General features: G+C 40.1%; 2 protein-coding genes across 2 annotated transcripts in view; one reads left to right on the top strand and one right to left on the bottom strand.

The window, feature by feature from the left end:
- Positions 1-94: 94 nt before the first annotated feature.
- Positions 95-24,189, bottom strand: PANX1 (pannexin 1). The gene is made up of 5 exons (XM_088140579.1): positions 23,763-24,189; positions 10,836-10,975; positions 9,007-9,227; positions 6,896-7,566; positions 95-4,684 (listed from the first exon to the last, which is right to left on the bottom strand). Exons 1-5 carry the CDS (start codon positions 23,941-23,943, stop codon positions 4,596-4,598), a joined length of 1,302 nt encoding a protein of 433 aa, XP_087996705.1. The 5' UTR covers positions 23,944-24,189; the 3' UTR covers positions 95-4,595.
- LOC103050404 (high-affinity choline transporter 1-like) overlaps positions 23,992-24,523 on the top strand; it is a 90,156-nt gene continuing 89,624 nt past the window's right edge. Inside the window, exon 1 of the mRNA XM_088140578.1 lies at positions 23,992-24,523. Within this exon, the coding sequence (XP_087996704.1) occupies positions 23,992-24,523 (532 nt within the window).

The following is a 24,523-nucleotide window of genomic DNA, read 5'->3' as shown; positions in this document are numbered from 1 at the left end:
AATAAACCAGGATCAGTTGTTTCCAGCTGTAACATTCTGACTTATTTTAATAGTTTTCAGGCCGATCCATCATGGCAAGGAAGCCACGCTGAGTGGTCTTTGGGTAGAAAAGTGGAATGAAGATAAGGAAGCAATGGATATGAGTGAATGGGGAGTTTAAAACCATCCCTGAGAACAGCAGTTGCAAACCACTTCATTTTTTCCCAAGAAAACAGCATGGGCAAGGCCATGAAGTCACTGAGAATCAAACTTCCCTTGAAGGAGACCTTATTCCAGAAAGACAGCTGTCTTCTACTACCACCATCACCACTTGCCATCTTTCCCTACCATGCTCTGCCATCTGAGAAGGCTGGACATAGCCTAGGACTTGTTCTCACTTCAGCAACAAAAGTATGGCCTAAGAGAATTGACTGTCCATTGTGTGATCTGAGATTGTGCCCAACTGGTTGTGAGATCTGTGACAGAAGTGGGAGTTCCTCAGAGGGTCAGTGGGAGCATAGGATCAGTTCATTCATTAGCTTGGCCTAGAATCATCTCCTTTAGCTGTGGCTCTCCAATGGTTTCAGACAAAGGTATTTCACAACATTTGCCTGACTCTATTAAGGGGGCAAAAAGGGTACCAAGAAAATGTTATCCTCTTACAGGAAGCTACCTCTCCTCCCATAAAGTGCAGATCTTTTTCTCTAGTTGCATGGATTGGGGAATTGAGGCCAGAATCTCTTAAAGCCAGTAGGTTTATTCCCCACCCCCGTCATGCCCTAAAGTTAATCATCACAGCTACCTAAATTTTACAATTTTTAAAGATTTTTTTTTAATCCCACTTTTATTATTTTTATAAATAACTCCAGGTGGCAAGTATACCTAATACTCCTTCCTCCTCCTATTTTCCTCACAACAACAACCCTGTGAGGTGAGTTGGGCTGAGAGAGAGTGACCGGCTCAAAGTCACCCAGCCGGCTTTCATGCCTAAGGTTTCTTGGAGGTAAGAATTTTATAAACTGCTGTGAATAATGATACTAGAATGACCCCAATACAACTCAGGCAATATGAGTTGTATTCAGCCAGTCAGAATGCAGAATTAAAACATCTTGGTATTATATAACAATTTTATTACAGCCATACCACACAGTTACACTATTTCATCATTACTACAGTATTATTTCCAAGTTCTCCCATCTACTTGGCCTGTCATCCTGCAGGTATTCCATGCAAACCTAATCTGCTAAAATGAATGTAACCCCATCATGAGGGTACAAACAAAACTACTTAACTGAACCTTTAGTCTGTCTTTGTCAATCCGCCAATTGCTGGCAGTGTCTCTCCAAGTTAAACCAAGGTTCTCTTCACCTACAGCCTAAGACTTTTTAAACTGAATATACAGATGCTGGAGTCAAATCTATGCCTTACCCCATGCAAAGCACTGTTTACAGTAAGCCGTTTCCATTTTATATTACATAAGGGAGACGAAATGCAAAGACATTGTGCACTTTTAGTACTCAGTTTCTATTTTTAATTAATATCACCTCTGAATGCTGACAATCTAGCAGTTGATTTTAATCCTATCATAGATTTCTGTCCAATTCTTATGGAATCACTGACTTGAAAGGACCATGAAGAACAACCAGCAACTATTTATCCAGAATGGTTTCATTAATCTTCACAATGCTTTGAAATCTCTAGTTACTGGCAGCCTTGATAATAAAGAGCTGAGTTTTTAAAATTGTTTGCCAATAATTTCACACTTGCTCCTGAAAATTGTTACTTGTGAGTACTTCTCTTTATGCTATATTATGTCCAAGACATACAGTATGATTTCAAGATTAGTTCTTGTGGTTATTTCTATGTAGATGTAGAGAAGACTATGATTTTGTACTGTTCATGTTTACTTCTGTGCAAGTTATTTTTGCCACTTTTTCTCTGAGAAGAAATGCAGATACAGGATTGTGCCTGCTTTGAGTAGATTTGCAGAGACTCAGATAATGAAAGCTGTACTTTTCTGTTTGCAATTCTGCTAATAGGAGTTACCCACAATTTGTCCTTGAACCTAAATAATACAGTGCATTATCATTTGCTGCCTCCTTAGAATGGCAGTCTCCAAGAAAATGGGATGTAGACATTTTGATGATTTCAAAGTTATTTTGAAGTCTCATAAAATAATCCACATCACCCACCATCTGTGGGGGTCCCTCAGAATTATTCTTCTATTGGAATTTAGTTCTTGGGGTAAAGGGAAAAAACCCTCTGATTTAGTCTGATCATATCTGCTCCTCTTATGGAAAACTGACTTCTGTGACATCCATGATTGATTCATTCTGCTTCTGCTTTAAAAAGCAGAACTGATTACTTCCAACACATTTTTTTCTACCATGAAACAGGTTTTTCCCTCTTAACATTTTGTTGATAATCCCATTTCTTATAATTTCAGCTTTGGCTAGGGTCTATCATCTGGACAAAGGGAACAATTTTGCTCCATCACTTATGTGATAGCCCTTTAAATATTTGAAAATGAGCATGATAGGCTGTCTCAATCACTTCATTTTTATAAGGATACCAAAGTCCTCCAACCTTACCTCAGAAGATTTTATCTCTGGGCCAGATCTCTTCACTGCTTCCCTGATGGAGTAAACAGTGCTGGTGAAATTTCAACAGATCAGCTTCAGAATACAAATTCTTCAGAATATTGCAAGCTTAGGTAGATAGAATCTATCTGCACAGAGGACTTGCAGATTATGCTCTCAGAAAGGCAGTTAGTATAATGGTGGCACTTCTATCCGGAAATGAGCTTGCCCTTTGAAACAAAGGTGTGAAGTTACTCCACCCAAACAGCAGCCTGGGATAGTTGGACAATATCTTCCCAGGGCAGAAAGGTGATATTTAAGGCTGCCTTTACAAGATCCTTTGAGAAGCACACTGAAATGCCTTTTCCAGAAACAGATGGACAATTCTCTGGTTTTTGCATTTTCATCACTGAAGAATCTAGATAGTCAAAGGGCTTTTTATCTGTGATACCTCAGGTAGGGATAATATTCCTGCTTGTAGCACCTTCACAGCTCCTTTACATGAGTGGTTGCAGGGTTGTAAAGGAGGAATGACTAGATTATACAGCATTTCTCTGAAAGGAAGATTAGTTTCTGTCCTTATCATCTTGGAATAGTAGACAATGTAGTAACAGTGCCTTCCTTTTGTTGTAGAGGGTAGATTGGAGTGCAGGGGATCATCTCCTTTTTGGCCACAAGAGATGACAATACCTAGACGAACTTGAAAAAGCTAAGCAGGGTTGCAGCTAGTTAGTACTTGCATGGGAGTTCACCAGGAAATCACGTGGCTGTGCACTTGATCTAGAAGTTAGAAAAATATCCCTGAAGGCAACACTGATAAATCATTTCCATCTTGTCAAGAAAACTGTATCCATGAATTCAGTAAGAATCAAAAAGACTTCTACCTTCTACATATTTCATTCAGGTAAAGACAGTATTTTGCTGGTGCATAAGCTGGTCTCCATAAGCAGTTGAAAGAACAACTTTTTCTAGGTTTACTTGCAAAAATCAACCTACCTTGTAGAACAATATAAAGTCTCCTTAAGGGTAGAGAAGTATTCAAAGCTGGTATTTCTCTATTTGTATAGGCTACTCTCTACATGTCTTGGTCCAGGCTGTAAACACAGTCCTGCCAGTTCTAGTTGCTTTGATAGGCTGGTTTCGAGTATATAGCAATGAAGTACAGAAAAAACAGGCAGGCACATATATCCGGAGGTAAGATGCAAGGGAGCATTTCCATTTCTTTTGTATTCCATTCCACTAGCCTGAAGCTACTCACTTTAAGATAGTTCTATAAAGGGTGCTATTATCAGAATATATTGTATTCCATGTTGCATGGAAGCTGTGGATTTTCAAAAGCTGTTGAAGTACCACTCCCAGCTGCTGACACCAGCATGGTTAATGGGAGAGATAGTAGGAGTTCAGCCACCTGTAGATAGTCACCAGTTCTACATGGAAGATGGCACAAGTGAGAAGTGTAACTGACACCTTATCCATGGAGCTACTTGTGGAGAAACTTATTTGCTTCCATAGTTCTATTCAAAGTATTATAGATCAAAGAATATAATATAAGGTATTTGACTTATTTACACGATGGGTATTTGTAATGTCACTATTAAGTTTTCAACTGTGTATTGATTGCTGTTCATTTGTTATTTGGGGACCCAATCTGGATACTCTATTATGGCTGAAGATACTGGATAATAATGAACTGAAGAGATCAAATGATGTCTGCACATTTGTGAAACCAATCTGAAGTATTCTTACATTACTGTTTTTTCCTTCAAATTGACTACTCCCTCTATAGTCAATTTGCAAACTTCCCCGCTAACAGAATTGACATAATTCACCCCATCAGTGTACCTCTAGGCATATTATGCATGTAAACTGTACACATGTAAACACAGACAGCTTAAATATTTTCAAATGATTATTCGCTCTTCTGTCCAAGTCCTTGTAAACTTAATGGGAAGGCAATCATGTGGTGTAGTAGATATGGCTTTATGCTTGGGCAGTTAGGGGCAGCTTTTAGCACCTATCAACCATGAACTGAATTCATCAGCAAGAAGAATCTAGAAGCCTTTGGCGAAGTTTGCCATCTTTACTTGTTCCTTCTGTGTCATCGGGCAATTTTGGGTCAGCAAGATCTGTAGGAATGTCAAAAAGAGACTTGTTATATCCTTTTAAGTAAGCACTAGCACAAAGTAGTCTGCTTTATTTTATTTCAGGGCTCTGTAAGTATGACTAAAGCTAATCAAGTCTACCTGAGATGTGATACCAATCCTGGAATATCTATGACTTGAGAAAGAAAGATGTCAGGTGACTAAGACCAATGTCAAGATTGCTGATATTTTAAATTGCAAGACATTTGATCCAGATTAAGTCAAGGATAGGAGACAATGATGTAAATCAGTGTTTTTTCAAACTTGGCAACTTTAGCTGGCTGGGAAATTCTGGGAGTTGAAGTCCACACATCTTAAAGTTACCAAGGTTGAAAAACACTGATGTAAATCAATGGGTCTCAATTCATTCAATTAAGACCCTTTGATTTCAGTGGGTCTATTATAAGTATAGCTACGCCTGATTTAAACCCACTAGAGTTTCCTTTGAATTCAGCAGGGTTTATTCCACAGGTTGTGCAAAAGATTAGGCTTTTGATTAGGATGTTTTTTATCTGTAAAGAAATATTTTATCTTGTTTGCACTTCTTCCAACACCACTGTATTCCATATGAATGAGTGGTTAGGAGCATCTAGAAGTATTAAAAAATAGTACCCCCTTTTAAAAATATTGGATACTCACTAGCTAGAAATATTAGCAAATCATAAAACGATTTGAAACCAGATTGGGAACCTGTCATGAGAATTATTATCATCAGGAAAAGTTTGTATCATACAATTGTCTCATCATATTTGTTTTTAATGAATAATAATCGGAAAAGTGCAGATATGATTACAGACTTACATTAGATTTGTAAATATAAAAGCAGCAGAAATGTTCTAGAACCAGAAAAGTGGTCTTGTGGGGATAGAATATACTTTTTAATAAAACATTTCAACAAGCCATCATTTATATTTTCCATTGTCTTGGTACATCAAAAGGATAGTTTGGGGCCAACACAATGTCAAAAAGAAAACATGGATGGTATTCACATGTCTCTCTTTGGAGTTATAGGTAGTAAATGAAATATTATATTATGTACCTGCAATCAGTATAATATTGGCTGCTATTTGCTAGGAATTTGGCTCCCCCCTTTTTTTATTGTATATATTTTAAAAGAGTATAGAAAATAGATAATCCAAATTGAAAAGAATATAGGAAATAGGAAATACAGACAAAGAAGGTAATATGGGCAATGGAATATGGATGAATAGCCAACAAATCTAAAATGTCATATACAGTGGTACCTCGAGTTATGAACGCCTCTGCTTACGAATTTTTCATGTTACGACCAGCTCTGGCCCCAAAAATTTACCTTGTGTTGCGAACCACCTCAAGTTACGAACCAGATCCGCGGCCATTTTCCCTCCCATGACACGTGGTCCGCGGCCATTTTCCGCCCCTGGCACGTGGTCCGCGGCCATTTTCCACCCCTGACACGTGGTCCGCGGCCATTTTCCGCCCCTGACACGTGGTCCGCGGCCATTTTCCGCCCAACACGTGGTCCGCGGTCATTTTCCGCCTGACACGTGGTCCGCGGCCATTTTTCCACCCGACACGTGGTCCACGGCCATTTTTCCGCCCCTGACACGTGGTCCGCGGCCATTTTTCCGCCCCCGACATGTGGTCCGCGGCCATTTTTCCGCCCAACTCTTCCTCCAAGCAATAGCCGCCTCCCTGTCCTCCACACCAGAACGGATTAACGGTAATTACATTGAACCTTATGGGAAAATTTGCCTCATGTTGCGACCAATTCGAGTTGCAACCAGAGTCACGGAACGGATTAAATTCGTAACTCGAGGTACCACTGTAACTACAATATTCTAATGCATCATTAAAATCAAAACATGTCCCTATTAAACTTTAGATTAAGACTGCTTGGTTAATACAACTGAGATCATTAAAACAATAACCAGGAAATTTTATATTATTTCTTACTAATGCTTCTATACCCCTCCAATCATGTGACTGAAAGCAGCTACATGACTGATCCAGAGCTTTAAATCCCAAACACTCCCATAGGCAAAATTAATAAATAAGTGGTTCCTCTGTGAGTTTGCTATGACATGATGTTGGAATTGTTTTATTCTTAGTATAGTATTTTAACCTTTGTAAACCGCTGTAGTATAGTTTACATGTACCAGCAAATTACAACCTCCCTAAACACAGAGAAATAAAAGCAAAGGGAGACAGTGTTACCTTTTAGTTCTGCTGCATCATCGGGGATTTCCGCCTCAGCCTTTTTTCTACACTCCTTGGGGATGGGGTTTGGCTTGGCATCCACCGCGTCCATTTTAATCGAACCAAGGTTCCTCAGGAGCTGCATTGCATCAAACCTCTCCCCACTGCCTTTGAGGCTCTCCAGAACTTTGAGGCACTTGTAAGATTTCAGCTCACTCACATTTTCCTCGAGGAAGAGCAGGTAGAGGCTCATATCATTGTAGTGCTTTGCTTTGACTTTGAGGACATCAAATGTTGGCAGAAGCTCATATACTTGCAGAATGTCTGAGCTCTGCCTGAATGGAATGAAGAAGGCATAGATCACCAGCGGCATGATCAGCACATACACGATGAAGTTGATATAACTCAGCAGCTGGAAGACCCCAACGGCAACCATTTTGCACTGAAATCGTTCTGGAATATTCGTGTCGTTTTTTAGTATCCCAGTTTTGACGTTGCAAATAAACTCATCGGTCATTGAGGAAAGACTGATATAATAACCCAGGAAGAGGCAAGCAAAGAGGATAATAATCAGTGTTAGCAAACGGCAAATAATGTATTTGATGATTAAGTTCTTGGAGGCTTTCTTTGTCTTCAGATATTGTTCCACAATAGGGTACTTAAAGTGGCTGTCAGAGATCTCCCATAAACTGGAAAACAAAAAGCCAGTTTCCAGGAGCATTATAGCAGAATTTCATTTGCTTTAGAAATGACATAACCCATTAATACCCAGCATTCCCAAGTACCAGTCTTTCTCTCCTTCCTTCTCCTCTTTTCCTCCCTCCCATTTCAACACATTTTTCAACGTTTGAAAAGAAATCTCAGAGTGAGGAATAATTAGCAATTCCCCAAAATTTAAACATGATTAAAACAATAATTCAATGTAAAAGAAAAGCTCATAAACAGCATGAGTATAGTACATGTATAGTACAGGACTGGATTAAATCAGAAGACACAGCAACATCAGTTTCACTGAACCTCTGGATAAACAAATATGTTTAAGTTGTGTGAGTCTGCCATGGCATGGCCAACAGAGTTTTATGCCATCTGAAATCTAGCTCATTAATGATGGCTTACACTTTTATAAGAGAGTACTTATAACGAGGACTACTCAGAAATAGCTAACATTCTGTTGTAAGCTGCCTTGGATTTAATTTGATTAAATGACAGAACATTAATCACTCTTTCTTACCCTCACATATAGACACACCCCAAGGGAGTAGGGAGGAGTGTTTTGAAAGGGAAGATTAAAAATGAATGTTTATAGAATGCACAATTAAAACAGAGTCATTATCCATTAGGTAATTCACTGAAGTCAATGCACAGAAGTCACTCTAAGGTTTTTTTCTTTCATATCTAACACATGCTGACCCAAACACGAAGTTCTGTGAACTTATGGCCATTTCCCTTGTAGGGCAGAGGGGCCAGTTTGTTGTGGCTGAAAAGTTGCACTTCCTTAAAAAGGGAATGTGCTGGATTTTTTGTTTTGTTTTGAGGGCTACAGGTGGTAAGGCTGGTGACATCACCAGAGTGGGCAGACTTAACTCTGGGGGCAGTTGTAGGGTTTAAAGTAGCAGCCGAAGGGCCTGAGGCCATGGGGGGAAATTTGATTTGGGAGAAGGGGCTAATGAGAACAACAGGTGCTAAGACCCTTTGCAAGACTCAAGGCACTTGTTTTCTCCTTGAAATCCCTAAAAGTCCAACAACAATCTTAAAAAAGACTGAAAACCTTGGCCTCACCCACTCCTGGCTGTTCTGAGGGGGATACAAAAGGAATGTCCAAGACTCATGGACTTCCCATCCTTATGACAGGACAAGTGGTCCTTGAGGTGGTAGTACACAGGATAAATGGCACCTAAGAGAGCCATGATGGAGTCAGTCACAAAGCTTCTAAATGTCCAGTTTGATCCATTTCTTCCAATAAGTGCTGTTTTCCTTGCAGGGCTAGTCCAATACCTACTCAGCTACTTGAAACAAAAGTCTGATCAGGCTGTGTTTGTCTGATACATAAGTTTGTCCTCCAGCAGAGGAGAACACCGGGGGGTGGAGGTGGGTCTGAAAAAAACTGGAAAAGTGGCAAAAGATATTACCTCTGTGCAATATTTTCAATGGGAGGCGGGGAGCTGGTTGTGTCTCTGGCATCGCAGTTACGAAAACTGTTTGCAGCTTTGATGGCTCTGTTATAAGCCTTGTCAAGTTCTTCCAAGATAAATTTCAGATCTGAAGAAAGATGGGGTGCTGCGGTGAAACGCCAAAAGAGCCACGGCAAGTACAGCAAGATTGCAAGCAGCAGAAGGATGTATGGGAAAAACTGAAGGAGAAAATCAGGAGAGAGAATCTTAAATCAGGACTCAGATTCAGTCTGATACCACAAGAAACCCCAAATGTTCTTATGTCTTACAGAGGGAGATGTACACATGATCTGGTGTAGAGGTCCTGGCTAGGAATTCTGGGTATTGCAATCCAAACATATCTAAACAACAGCAGTTTGTGGGATTATCAAGTCGATATAACATGGTTAGTTTTTAGGGGTGTTTATAGGTAGTATGTATTACAGAATGTATCTATTAGGAACTTGGAGTCTTGAGTCACTTGATGCAACCTGGTACCCTGTGTATATATTTCATTTCCAAGAAAGATGGGAGTTCAGACATGAAATTATAGGAGTTGCAGTCTAACTCATCTGGAGCTGCTAGGTCAGGAAAATTTGCTTTACAATCATCCTTCAAGGTAAGCATTAATATTTATTTACATTTTGTTAGATCTTTATCTTGCCCTTCATTCAGGAGCAAAAGCTGGTGTACGTAGCACTCCCTTCTTTCCTCCTTCTATTTGCATTGAATTTTTGTTTTGCAATCATCAGCAGTCTTGAGTGGGTATGGTTCAGGAAAGTGGTTTTAAATATCTATATTTAAGCAGTTGCAACCTTTTCTAGACCAGAAGACTTAGCTCATAGTTCATACCTTAGTGCCCTCTCCATTGGACTGCTACAATTCGCTCTACATGGGGTTGCCCTTGAACAGCATTCAGAAACGGTAACTGGTCCAGAATGCAGATGGCTGAGTAGTCATGGGTGCTCCTTGTTGCAACCATATAACACTGCTACTCTGGGAGCTGTGCTGGTTAATAGCTGGCTTCTGGGTACAATTTAATATGCTGCCTATCACCTTTAAAGTATAGCATGGTTCAGGGTTTTCTCACAATAACATCTACCCAACTAGTAAGGTCAGATAGAGTGGGCTCCCTTTGTGTCCCCTTGTTCAGTGAGTGTCATCTACAGAGGCCACAGAAGGACATGCCTTCTCTATTACTGTCCCCTCCTTTGAACAGCATCCTCTGGCCATCTGAACGCCTCCTTCCCCATTGCCATTTAGAAAGTCCATAAAGTCTTCTAGCAACCCTGGGAGGTTGAAAGAGGTGTCCATCCCTCCAGTAATGGAAATGGGTTTAATGAGAGCAAACTGGAACTAGTGCCAGGACCTTAAGTTGCAATTTTATGGTTTTATTTTTTTTTAAATTCTGTTTTGTTTTAATCCAAGACAAGGAGGGGGCATTGTGCACTGCTCAGAGTCAGTAATGATTGATCAGCCTGTATGTGCTGTGAAATTAATAAAAATGTTTAAAATAAATACAGTTTAATAATACAATTTTTAAATACATTTTTAAAAGGGTATGCTTTATCAAAACAAATGGACAAAATGTTGCATGTATTAACAGGGAATTAATATAGGGTAGAGCAGTGTTTCTCCGTCCTGACAACTTTAAGATGTGTGGATTTCAACTCCAAGAATTCCCCAGCCAGCCTGGGATGGAAAATGTTTGACAGCCTCAGACTACTCAGATTTTGGTTTCAAATAAGGAGAAGAAAGAAAAAGAGAGGAGAAAAAAACAAAACAGAGAATTATCTGGCTATACAAACTTTATGAAGCCAGAGTGGAAGATGCCCTGATTCACTCTGGGACAACTGCTTTTGTTGAACTGCAGCCCAACAGTAGGAATCCACGTATGCAGCCTGACGCCAAGAAAATGCACTCGGAGAAAAGCAGCTCATCTGGGTACCTAAGAAACAAAGCAGAACACGTTGCCGAAAAAGGAGGTCACACAAGACATAAAGCAAAGAAGTAGTATTTAGAATAATGTATATATGCAACAGGATCAGATAGGAACACCTTTCCCTGGAGGAAAAAAAAAACCCATAGAATATGGCACATGGATATCACACGTGCCTGAATTTTGGAATACTTCTTCATGGGGCGGGGAAAAGAGAATGCCCGTGGGAATGCAGGATGCCTCGTCTTGCACCTAGCAGGCTACTTTTATTCTGGGTAGACAATTCAATGCTATTAACCATGTATAAGCTTACCAACCCAGGATCTGAAATCCACTACAGTTTGGTTATCACAGAGGCCAAAAAACGGGGTGTGGCACAGCAGATATGACTTTTATGGATGTATACCACCTAGAATCTTTCAAGGAGGCAGCATATCCAAAGGTATATATGTATAAATGAATAAACTGAAGGAGAACCCATAAGAAAGGAAGGCAGATTTTGTCAGCCCAGCAAGGTGAACCAGACTAGGAAACCAGTGCCATGTAGGTCAGGATTACTTTCATTGTAAAAGCTATAGTTAACAGAATCCTGCAAGTTTGAATGTGCTTCTCCCTCCCTCACTTTATCTTCATGTGAAATAAGGAGGGGCTTGTCTGAGACATTTTCTCATATTGTTTTCTTGGCCCGGGATCAAGCCCGTCTTATCTGACCATTGGTTTGGTAGCAGCTATTCCTCCTGTCCTTCAAGGCCATTCCCTATGTCCTCTACAGATTCTTGAACTTGCCTCCTAAGCTATTGATAAGAGACAACAGGGAACCAGCATCATAGCTGCATTACTTAAATCATGTCATACTATTGTCTATTTTCCTACTGTTCAAAGACCCAACTAACTGGGAATTATGGGAATTGTAATCCATCTGGAGACTTCCAGGGTAGGGAAACTCTTACATGTTTTAAAAAAATTAAATAATTACCAGCGAGTGCTATTTTTTCTGTACAATCCCTCCTTCTATAGTACCTAGTATTTCTGAGTTTACTAGTGTTGGCTGAATCCACATACATGCAGATTTGTTTATGTACAAGAGAACTTCCATTTATTACTGTAAAGATCGAAACCAGAGAATTGTAACCTGCAATTTAAATTGCAGAAAACAGCCAAGGGATGAATATTACATATTGCTACAGTAGGAAACAAAGAAAGTTTAGAGGTTCTGTTGCAAATGGAATTCAAAAGGTTAAGAGTGATTCATGAGTCACGTGAGCTTCCTTTTATTGCAAAGACAACTGTCGTACTATAATCAAAGTGGTCATGGATTGATCATAGACAACAGTAACTTTTTGTCTGAGTCCACAGAGGGTTAAAATAGGCCTCGTCAACGTGGCACGGGCCCAACGATTCTTTTCTTCCGAAAAGTCAGGCAGTGTGGAGAAGGGGAAGAGAAGGGGGGTGGTGTATGGAGAAGAGCTACAAAATGTATGCTGTCATTCTAGGCATAAGCCCAAGAACTAAGTGTATGAGATGCCAAAATACTTAGGCGACCTTCTTGCTCTATTAATGTTAAGGCATAATGTTTGAAAAACAACACTGCAATCTTGTACTCGTAAGGGTACAGCTTTCAAGATTACTTCTGAGTCACTACTAATCATGCATATATAATTTTAGAGTAGCATAAGCCAATTATTCAGCTCAGCTAATAGTTCAAAAGGCGGGTATCCCTTCTTTTTATTTTTTCGCAATGTGATTATGTACAACCATTTTCTTATTTAGAATTGCAACGCTATTGCAATGCTGTTGCAATGAGAATCAATAAGAAAGGTGAGAAAAGCCCATGATAAAATGGGCTAAACATTTTGGATATAATATATAGTGGGACAATGGGAAAATATGTGGATGAAAGGGCTGAAATTTACATTATGCTATGATCTTAAAGAGAATTTTTGTAAAGTGATGTATCGATGGTGTGTGTCACTGGAAAGATTGTCAAAAATGTATAAAGGGGCTTCAAATATATGTTGAAAATGTGAACAACAAGAAGGGACTTTTTATCATCTTTGGTGGACATGTGATAAGGCCAAACATTTTTGGACTCAAATACACATACTAATTCAGAAGATTTTAAAGATTAATATACAATTGAAGCCAGAGACATTTCTCTTGGGGCTGATGGACAAACAACTGGAAAAATCTCATGGAATTTTGTTTTTATCTATGATAACTGCAGTGAGATTTTTAAAGTTTATTAACTGAGTAACAGCAAAGATTTTGACTTCCTCTTATCCTCAATAATCAGATCGTATCTTAAATATGTTGGTTTACTCAAGAGTTAATCCCCTGACTTTAGTGGTGCTTGCTTCTGAGCAAATATGTCCAGATTGTTTTGTGAATAACTAGCTTACCATCTTAAATATATTAATAATCAACAATTAATAATGAAGAGGAAAGAAGGGAAAACATTGGTTAATCACTATTTTTCCTTCTTCAAAACTATTATTATTATTATTATTATTAATTTATTTATTTATTTCTACGTCAGGGACCAGTCCCATAGGAGTCCCATAGGAATGACTTGGTACCTAAAGCAGGAAGATGCTGTCATAGTTAATCCTAGGCCAGAATTCCCCAGCCAGCACGCCCGCTGGCCTAGGCAATTACCTTTGTCATGAAGGTATTTCTGCAGTTATTTCATAGAAGGATGAGGCACAGCTACCCTCTTAGGTTTCTCTCATAGCTACGGGTTGGGTCATACAACCTTACTGAACTGGTTATTGAATCTTCCTCCTGCATGTCCAGTGCAATGATGCCCTCACTGCACCTGAAGGCAGCAGTTTATCTTAGAACGTGCGCATAGGCATTATGGCACACTGTTTTCACTTTAGATCTCTTGCTGCTGCCACACTGCAGAATTTGCTGCCTCCAGGCACCTGTTCCCTTTGCTTAATGATTAGAGTTGGCCCTGCCAAGAAACCATCACTCATTATAATCAATACAGAATAATGAAATGTAAAAGGAAGCTGCCACCTAAACAGTGATGTCCTTGCATCTTATATGAGCTACATCTACACATAACACAAAATCTGGATCTAAACCATAATTTATCAAATAAGCCTTAGGGGCCTAGTTCACACATACAAATACAAGCAAACCACAGTATGGTTTATTGCAATGCGTGGACTTGTCTCTGCTCATCTACCAAAACAAGCTACTGACTGACAACCCATTAGTACCAGTTTGCCGGTTTTCATGTACAGCATAGACATTTGCACTCTCAGGGAGTCTACAGATGTTAAGCAAGTAGAGCATTTTGCTCCAAAAATGATCCAGTAATAGTCAACCAATGGCCAACCAGATGCCTCTTGGAAATGTGAATATGTTGGTTATATTTTGCATAATATGAAGTGTGGAACCTACAGATATGAGATGCAGAAAAGCTTCTAGTCACACAGCATGCAAAGGAAGAATGAATGCTAAGGAATCTGCTCAGAGATTGAATAAAAAATGAGGAAATCTGATGACAGACTGATTTCAAAGATGTCATAAAAATAGCACTAAAATGGAAATATAAATGGGCAGGGCACATTGTATATTTACCTGACAAAAGATGGACTTAAAAAGTGACATGGTGGTGGTCCTTCAATTACACATGTCCACTTGGATTACCTTCTAAAAGATGGAGAGATGGACTACAAAAAGATCTCAGTCCCACTTGGAACTCCATAACAAAAGACCAAACAAAATGTAAATATCTGTTGAAGTCAACACTTCAGATATCATAGTCTGTGATTTAAGTATGTTGTGAGAACCCAGCCACTGTCTTAGCATGTTGTGTGGAACCATTCTACTAGAGTCATAACATTGTTGACTTGTTTGGACAGAACATGTTATGTGACACAGCAATTGTGCTTTGTTAATCCTGTTTAGGATGTTGTATGTACTCTGTCAAAGTGTGTACAACATATAACCTCCCAGTTGTCACTGAATTGCAATTCCTACAGCTCCAGACAGCAGTCAGTAGAATTCTGAGAAACATCTGGAGGGCCATATCATACCATCCATAAAAGTCCATACACCTTCCATGATATTAAATACCTATGTCATGTTTGATTAGCTCTACTGACATCTAAAGCCAATGCCAATTTGCAAGATCGATAGATAATAGATAGATCATATAAATATGATAAATAAATAAATAAATCTCTATGGGCCATAAAACTGATAAACTAATTCCCCAAAGAGGTGGAATAATATAATCAACTGCATCTTCTGAGAAACCAGATGCTAAATAAAAATCAGAATGTCAAGCTCCAAAAAAAGTATGAGAAATGGGATAGGAAAAAGTAGGGGCAATATAACTCATTCAGGAGGACCAAGGCAGCTTTAGGGAGCTGGATTATTGGAAAAAAGGTGGCAGTTGTCAGATACCACATAGCTGGAGAGCAACTTGAACTTTGTACTCCCCAGCATCTGGAATTTCAATCCTCCCTAGTGAAATATGAACTTCATCAGCTGCAGAAATTCATCATTCCCAATTCATGGAAAGTCCCAATGCCTATTCTTAGTGGAGTTAAAAAAAGATCAGCTGCAGCATTAACAGAAATGCTGGAAGGTTCTAGGGAGTTTCCAGATTTTCACTATGCTTTGGTGTGTTTATATATATTCTTCAATCTTGTTAGCAAAAGGTTTGCTGAGAGTTTTCAGCTGTGGAGATATATTCATTGGGTCATCCATCAGCTAATCCATAGCATGTTTTGTTTTCAGCTTGGTGTGATGTGTGAGCCCATAGAGCTAGATGGATAGTCCAGTCAAATGTATATATTCATGGAAATAACATGCAAAGGTGTATACATTAAGGACAATTGTTTGCAAATGATATATTAGGCAACGTTACAAGACGAAATGCATATATGAAGAATTGCACTTCAGATGCATGCTGGCTTTAGGGCAAAATTAAAATAAAATTAACCCAACAGAGTCACAGAAATCAAGATATTTGGCCAGGATTACGATGGAGTGTTCCTTTTCAGAATTTCAGCTAGGCAGTCATAGTTTTTCTAGATATTCTTTATATATATTCCATTTCCCTCTTGGTTTTCTAATTATTTCAACAGCCTGCAGTGTTCTGCAGTCACTGAGCATTCTCAAGTCTCACTGTACTATTGGGCAATTTTCCTTCCATTTTAAGTGTCTCTCATTCAGGTTGCTGTTCTTCTGTAAACCTGGAACTGCTGGAACTTCATAATATTCCATATTTTCGGAATGACTTTGCTCTATAAGATGAATATCATACATTTTCAAGAGTGAAGTGATAGTGCAAATAAGTTACGCCAGAAGGCAAACTTTGGGTGATCTTGAAAAACTAAGCAGAGTTTAATTTGTTTAGTAGATGGATTAGAGACCACCAGGGAGTCTCAGACAACTTCCCAGAAAGCAAACCAATTGTGTATTATTGACAAGAAAACTACAATGAAGTGTCCATGAAGTCACCAGGAGTAACTTACTTTAAACCAGAGTATTTAGAATGGCCCTAAAAATCACATTTAATCAACTGCTGAGTGTAAATCATTAGGTTAGGGATTTGCAAAGAACTGAATAAGAGAAGGAATTTCAGCACTACACAAACAAGCCACTTTTAAAACCTCTACAGCTGAGCAGAGAGTCATACTTCTCCCTGCAGCTCTTAAAATTATAGATGCTCCCCAAAATGAGAGACAAGCTTGCTCTTTTAGAAGAACCTGCTGCCTTCATGTCTTGGCCTAAAAATGACAGTCCTGAGGGCACTGCGAGAAATGCTTAAATACAATGAAATCCCCCTTGGAGTGCATTTATACTTGCTTAATCATAAGTAGGCGGCTGGAGTTTTGGGATGGCTGAGATATCTATGTTCCCATGACTTTTAGGGCAGGAGAGAGGATAGTGTGCTGGGTCACGGTCAAATATTCTTTACTTTGGACAGCCAAGTTATTTTTTTCCTGGCTCCCCAGATACACTGACTAGAATATGGCCAAAAGTGAAGTATTTAGAAAGAAAGAATTCCAAATTCTGAAATTTGTTTTGAACAAGAATGGAGCTCAAACCATTCTACCAAAACAAGCAAATTAATCTTCCTTCCTTCCCTCCCTCCTTTCCTCATTATACTATTCATTTATTTATTGAGGAAAATGATCCAAAACTATATATATGTAGTCATATTTATGCAGAAATATTGAACATTCAAAAGGTTTCACAAATTTTAAGCACCACTGTATTAATGAAACCCAGAATTTATATCTATTATTTTAAATTCTAGCCTTTCAAAACTGAAACGTTCTAGCTGAGTGGTAAAGAGAAAGCTAATGATGACCAGTCTACCAGCAGTGCGGATTGTAGGCCTACATCAAGAAATTAGAAAGTTTCCTTTAGTAAGGGAGATTTTAATTTCTTGCCAACCTCCACTTGCTTTATTTGAGGGTACAGACATTTTCATCTTTTAATTTTAGGGCAGTACAGTATCACAGTGTTTGAGAACCATCATTGTACAGTATTAATGTTCATTCCTCATAGTTAGCTGCAAGATGGACAGAAAGTCAAAAGGTATATACATCTGGAAGTAAACATCACTGAGTCCTACTTAAAAATAACTCCCCCTAAGTTTCATGGACCTTATTCCAAGCTAGTGGAAATAAGAATGGATCGGCTTCTAGGTGAGGTCTAATGGTGAGCCAGACTTCCCTGAAGGAGCAGGGACGGCATTGCAGCAGAGATCAGCAGCCAGATGGCACATTCTGATCAGCAGAGTCTCTCTGGACAAGGAGAGACCATAAGATTGCCCACCTGCTCTCCAGACAATGAGGAGATCACAGGAATTGTGGTTTTTGTGGTCAACTTGTGAATCGAACGGCTGGGAGTCAAGGGATTTCAATCGTGTTCACAACTGCAATGCAGCCTGTAATAGACATAAGGTTTGCAAAAGCCTCACTTTCTTAATCACTCTCGGACATAATCTATTTAAAGAGAGGTCTTCAGATTGGCAGGATAAGGGAAAACCACTTGGTGAGTCAACCGTCTTTCTGGATCAAAGGAAGTGAAAGAAATAATGTTTTAAAGGCTTTTAAACTACTAGCAAAAGGCTTAACAAGGATTTGATGCAAGAAAGTATAAACAGATAAAGGGGATAGTAATTTTGAAAGATTAATTTTTGGCATTATCAGAAAGATTTAAAGTAGATAAAGTAATTCATAGTATTGAACAACGTAAGACAGAATTTGAAATGAAATTGTGTACAAATGATGAACATGTAATGGCTCCCTCCTTGTGGAACATTCTCCTCCATGAAGTGAGGCTCACGCCTTCCCTGCTGTTGTTTAGGAAGTCCCTCAAGACCTGGTTGTGTCATCAGGCCTGGGGGTCTTTGGGAACTGGAGATATTCTTAGATGGCTCCACCGTAACTGATATTCTGCTCTCTCCATGGAGTTTGTATATTTTAAAACTTTTCATAATATTTTTATTTTAATAATTACTTTTTATCTTTTTATAATGCTTGTTTTTATCCACTTGTTATTTTATTTAATTGTTGCACACTGCCCAGAGTTGCTTTGTATGGGATGGGTGGTATATAAATGTGACATATAAATAAATAAATAAAATGTATAAACTTTTATTGAAATTTGAAACAGAAGAAGAACAGGTCAAAGAACGTATTATCTTTCTGCTAAAAACTTTGGTTATAATATACAGATGGAACAATGGGAAAATATGTGGTTGAAAGGATTGAAATTTACATTATGTTAAAATCTTAAAGTGAATTTTTATAAAATTATGTACCATTGGTATATGACACCAGAAAAACTATCTAGAATGTATAAAGGTACTTCAAATTTATGTTGGAAATGTGAACAAGAAGATGGGTCATTTTATCATGCTTGGTGGATGTGTAAAAAAGCTAGAAAATTTTGGGCTCAAATACATACAGTGATTCAGAGGATTTTAAAGATTAGTATTCAATTGAAACCAGAACTTTTCCTCCTGGGATTGATGGATAGACAGAAAAGAGCAATGGAACATTGTTTTTATATATGATAACTGCAACAAGATTATTGTATGCACAAAGAGGGAAAGATTTGGCAATACCTACAATGGAGGAATGGTTGATGAAGATGACAGAACTTGCTGAAATGGCTAAATTGATTTGTTTGATTAGAGAAAAGACAAATCTACCTTTAGTGGTGACTGGAAACCCCTTATGGACTTTTTGCGTAAAAAACAAAAACAAATGAACTTGTGATTTATGATTTTGACGATTAGACAGGATAGACTATAGAAAGAAGAGAGTCATAATCTAACCTGAGAGAGAGAGAGGTTAAAATATAAATGTATTATAACTGCTATGAAGAAGATCGGAAGCCACTCCTTTATATCTCTTTTTTATATCTTCTTTTTTCTACTTTTCTTCTACTTTCTCTTTTCTGCCCTTTTAGGTTTTTCTTTTGCTTCTCCCTTTCTCTTCCTTCTTTCTTGTTCTACTTTAGTTTGTAGTCATTCTTACTACTGTTGTTAAAACTTTCAATACAAAATACATATAAAGAAATAAGAATGGAGCCTTAATCACTATAATTACCCTTATTTAGTATCATTTGTTTGAGAAATAATCATATTGTTGAACTGAAACCATGATGAATGCCATAAAGCCACCTACTCCAAGGACCGAAGTGGCATCAGAAGGAACTAGATTAAATCCCCAATTGACTATGGAGCTCCCTGTGTGATTTTAGACCAGTCACCAGCATTCAGCCTAATCTTTTTCACTGGGTGATTGTCATAAGGAGAGTCCAACCCCATATCCACTGTGTAAAGCTCTTGGAAGAAAGAGCTTTCCTGCAGGACAAAGCCAGACTGCCCGGCCGGGAGTCTCAGTCTCTCTCTCTTTTGTTCTTTCATAAATTTATAGACTGCCCATCTCATACACACACCTCTGGGAGGCTCACAATTAAAACAGAATAAAAGCAGTAAAAGACAACCAGAGTTAAAAACAACAAAAATAACATAAATATAGTAGCCAAGAAGCCTCACAACCACTCAAGCTAGCTGTGACACGGATTCACCCATGCTATCAAGGCCCCAGGCTCAATGGCAAAGCATTAGTGCCTTTAGGTAGATGGATGGCCATATACATTTCTTTTAAAAAAAATAATAAAATATTAGGCAAAATGGGTGAGACCATGGGGAGGGGGTACTAAGATTTTTTAGGTGGATGTAATGCTGGCTGTAATGCTGCATAGTGCTAAAATCAGGGTTTGTTCAACCATAGTTTTAAATTGAATAATTTAATTCAATTGAATACTGTCAACCGCATTTGGCTGGTTTAAAACAATACCGGAGTGGAAAATCTTTTGGTGAACAAGGGCTGCACTTAACATTTGTGAGTATTGAGGGCCACAAAGCAGTTGGGACTATCACACTGGGCTGGATTTGGGGGAAAGAGTTTGGGCAGGGTTTTTTATTATCATCTGATCATTCTACTTTGAGGCACCCAGTAAACTTGAGATGTGTATCCCACTTCACAGTGAGAGGAACCTGCTGTCAGTTTCAGCAGTCACTGTTTGTGGAAGAGATTTGAGCACCTCAGGAACAAATGGCATGTAACCCGGAGGTTCCAGGTTGCTGACTCCTGCGCTAAGTCATAAACCATGGTTTATAAACCATAGTGCATTGCACACGAAGCTACAAGCAGCAGACTTATTGTAGCCCAACACAATACATGAAACAATTCTAAGTTAAATCAAATTTAAGAATTTCATTGCAGTTTTAATATGCTTTCTATCCAATTGTTTGGAAACCACACCACTACATTTAACAAGCATCATGATATAGGCCATGGGGGCCTCAGTAAAGGAATCTGAGTTAAATAGTTTGGGGATGCTGGAAACTTTACCTGCATCTGTACATGATTATCTGGCCTTAATAATCAGCCATTAAGGGCTCCTACCACTGATAAAAGATACCAGTTGTCAAGTACTAGGGACAGATCCGTAGTCCCTTAGAGTGTGCTGGCCAGGGAATTCTGGGCGTTGAAGTCCGCACTTCTTAAAGTTGCCAAGGTTGAGAAACACTCTTCTGACTGAGAGAATGCTTTCTTCCTGGAAGTATGAGTAGCTCCAACTTTGGACGTTTTTAAGAAAAACTTATTTATTTCTATTTGCTTGTTCTTAATTGCTGCTAAAATACTACCTGATGCTCAATTTTAAGGGTGTGCGATGCATTTTAATTGAGCATTTATGCTATTATGGTCAGAAATACAGGTAGTCCCCAGTTTAAGAACAAGTTCCGTTCCCAAGGTCTATCCTTAAGTCGAATTTGTATGTAAGCCAATATTGCATAATACTGTATAAGTAGTATTGTGAACCTTTGTGTGTTTAACTCAAATCATTGTGTATTTACCTTGAATTTTGCTACAATAGGCTCTTTTCTTAACTATGAATCGCCTGTAACCCAGGCATTCTTAACCCAGGGACTCCCTGTACACATAACTCCTGTATGCTGAGCTTATCTGCCTCAAAATTATCAGTGTTGACTGAGACAAAATGGTCCAGAATTTCAAGCAAGGATTTTTCCAGACTTATTTAGAGAAATGGGGAAATTCAGTCTGGGACTTTTGATAAACCAAACTGAATGTGTCAAAAAGGACACAGAATTCAAAATATAACCAAACTCTATGAATCCCTTACAAAAGAAAACAGGGTCAAGGCTAAAAATCACATTTGCAACATATAAAGGCTGGCTGGGGAATTCTGGGAGTTGAAGTCCACACATTAAAGTTGCCAAAGTTGAGAAGCACTACTCTGTCTGGTGTAAAGTATGCTCAAGTAACCCAGCCTGATCCAGGCTAAACCTGGATATAATCATACCATGTGTCATGGGTGATGTTCACTTCCCCAAGACAGGGCCACTGTAAGGCAGGTAACAGGCCCTTGACTGTTCATTTCTTTAATGCAGAAAGAGGTTTTTGCAAAAAGAACCCCTCTCAAGCAAATAATAAACTACAACATCAATTAGAATCAGCAGTAATAGCAAGAATAAAAACACCCTGCTTATCAAAGTCCAGTATATAATTACAGGTAACTTATCAGTACTCTAATAAAACCTCTCATGGGAAAACCCTACAGTACATTCAAAGGAGACCTTAAAAAATCTCTGCGAGCTTGTAAATATGACATCTGGTATACTTCAGTATCAATACAGAAGTAGGGCCATTACCCAAAAGGCCTCTCCAACCTATCTAGCTGCCTCACAGTCAAGGCATAAGAAGGTAGCTTCACGTTGAGGACCTTAGAGTCACTGAGTTTCAACACCAGAATTGTACAGATCAGTGTTCCTCAGCCTTAGCAACCTTAAGATGTGTGAACTTCAACTCCCAGAATTCCCTAGCCAATATGCTGGTTGGGAAACACTGGCATAGATAACAAAGGTGCCATGATGAATGTATGCATCTATGCTAGTAAATGCAAATCATGCACCAATTATTTATTTAGATGTATGGGCTCTAAATGTAAGACTCCAAGTGGCTTACATAGTCTTAACAGCATAAAAAATACAATATAATTCCAAGATTTTGTCACAGTATTAGGACTCTTCTTTTTCTGCTCACAAACCCACTCCTGCTACGACTTAGCTTTGTGCCAGCTCAAAGAGAGAGAGTTAATCAAAACATGTTTGATTAGCTTACACTAATTAACCCAGTGTAATCACTTCAACTTCATTATCCACATGCAAGTCCCCTTGTTTATAATGGGATTTCTGCCTTAACAAACCTGGTTATGACTGCAAGGTTCGGCTACCATCCTCTGCTCTAGAGATTTCTTTATTTCTTTATCTATTTACTTAATCCCAACCAACTCTAGCAATGTTTCAGCAAGTATTAGGCTTAATATAAGTTAGCATAACTTTACATTCTTGCACTGTTTTATGAATTTTAGTATCACTTATGTCCTTTTATAGTTATCTATCCTAGTTATTTATAGCATTTAGATTATACATTGTAAAATTAGTTGTCATTTTATAGGATCCTCTCGCATTTTCAATTCCTGTCCTCTGTATTTTTACATTAATAATTTTAACTTTACCTTCTTTTCTTCTATGAACATGATTTTTTAAATTTTTATTTCTATTTTAGAGTGATCGTTATGTTTTTAATTCCATGCTGGTCTGTAACTGAAATAAAATTGATTGATGTTTACTTAGTCGATTATTAAGTAATTATGTAGCCACCCATCTCGCATGCATGACTCTAGGCGGCTTACCATAAAAAGGAATAAAATACATACAATACAAAAAATAAAGAACTGCAGCAGCGAGTGAGCATCCTAAAACAACCGTGGCAAAGGGGAAACGGATTTCGACCCAGGGGCCAGAATGAGTCCTGTCGATCAGGTTGGGTGTCGCACCCCCAGAACCGGGGCTGAGGGTGACCGAGGCTCAGGCTGGGGTTAGCAGCAGCCCAGAGGGGTTGGAGGGGGAGGCCCTGGGGGTCGCAGCCCCACGCTCGCTCCTCTTGCTCGCGCACAGGCTCTGAGGCAGGCCCGCTGAGCCGAAGTCGGGACCAGAACGGCGCGGGCTCCTTTGAACGGCTGACAGCCCCTTCCCGCGGGGAGACGCGCTCGCCCGTCCTCAGAGGCACCTGCCGCCGCCGCCGCCGCCGCCCCCCAAACGGGGAGCGATCGGGTCCGCGCTGCCCGGCCCGGCCTTTCCAGCGGAGTGGGGCGTCTCTCCCCCCCCGGCCGAGCCCCGGGGGAGGGCAGGCGCGCCCCACGGCTGGCTGCTTACCTATGGAGATCTCCTGGGCGAAGGCGAGCGAGATGAGGAGCAGCGGCAGCCCGACGGCGATGCAGGTGACCAGCTTGTCGAGGGCCAGCTCCAGCCGCAGCCCCTTGTACCTGGTCTCCGTCGGCTCCTTCAGCAAGAAGTCCGAGAAGACGTACTCGGTGGCGATGTGCGCGATGGCCATGGTCGCGGCGGCGAGGGCGGCGACCCGCCGGGGGCACCTCGCGCGCAGATGGCCCGCTCGTCCCGCCGCTCAGCCCGGCAGCATCTCTCGCCCCGGCCGCCGCCGCCGCGTCCCCGGCACTTGGCCAGGGGGTGGCCGCCTGCCGCAAGAGGGTCCCCGCCCGCGGGAGACAGCCAGACTGCCCAGCCGGGAGAGGAGCGGGAGCCTTTGTTTGGCGCCCTCTCCGAAGGGAGACGAGCGTTGGCGGGAGGGAGAGAGACACCCCCCCTCCTCCCTGTCAGCTATTTGCCACGGAGAGGCGGGGCCTGGCGAAGCAGGGCGGGGCTGTGGGGTTCCGATAAGCGGAGGCGGGGAGGGGGAAGCTGGGGCCTGAGTCTGGTTTCACACGGCCTTGAAGCAAGCGGGAGGACCCCCGGGCTTTCCCCAAGGGAGATGCTTAACTCTCTTTCTCTACTTCCGCTGGATGTCTTCAAGAGCCTCGGGCTGACGTTTGTCGAGCAGGCTGCAAGTCAGGTGCCTGCGTGTGTGTGGACTCCACGGCCCAAGTGGCCCCTTCCAACTGCATGGTTGTGTTCACCCA

The sequence above is a fragment of the Python bivittatus genome, unplaced genomic scaffold, assembly GCF_059951505.1.
Source record: "Python bivittatus isolate LINGU-HERP-01145 unplaced genomic scaffold, Pbiv_v1 ctg000340_np1212, whole genome shotgun sequence".
In the NCBI taxonomy this organism is placed as follows: Eukaryota; Metazoa; Chordata; class Lepidosauria; order Squamata; family Pythonidae; genus Python; species Python bivittatus.
Note: the sequence above shows the minus strand (reverse complement) of the source record. Positions and strands in the feature narration are given on the sequence as shown.

Bases quoted from the DNA above. Each gene is read 5' to 3' on its own strand.
- PANX1 (XM_088140579.1), bottom strand. From the start codon at position 23,943: ATGGCCATCGCGCACATCGCCACCGAGTACGTCTTCTCGGACTTCTTG. The intron at 9,228-10,835 runs GTTTGTATAGCC...TTTCTCCTTCAG, and splicing joins TTCCACTCTGGCTTCATAAA to TTTTTCCCATACATCCTTCT. The intron at 7,567-9,006 runs GTAATATCTTTT...TTTGTTTTCCAG, and splicing joins ATTGAAAATATTGCACAGAG to TTTATGGGAGATCTCTGACA.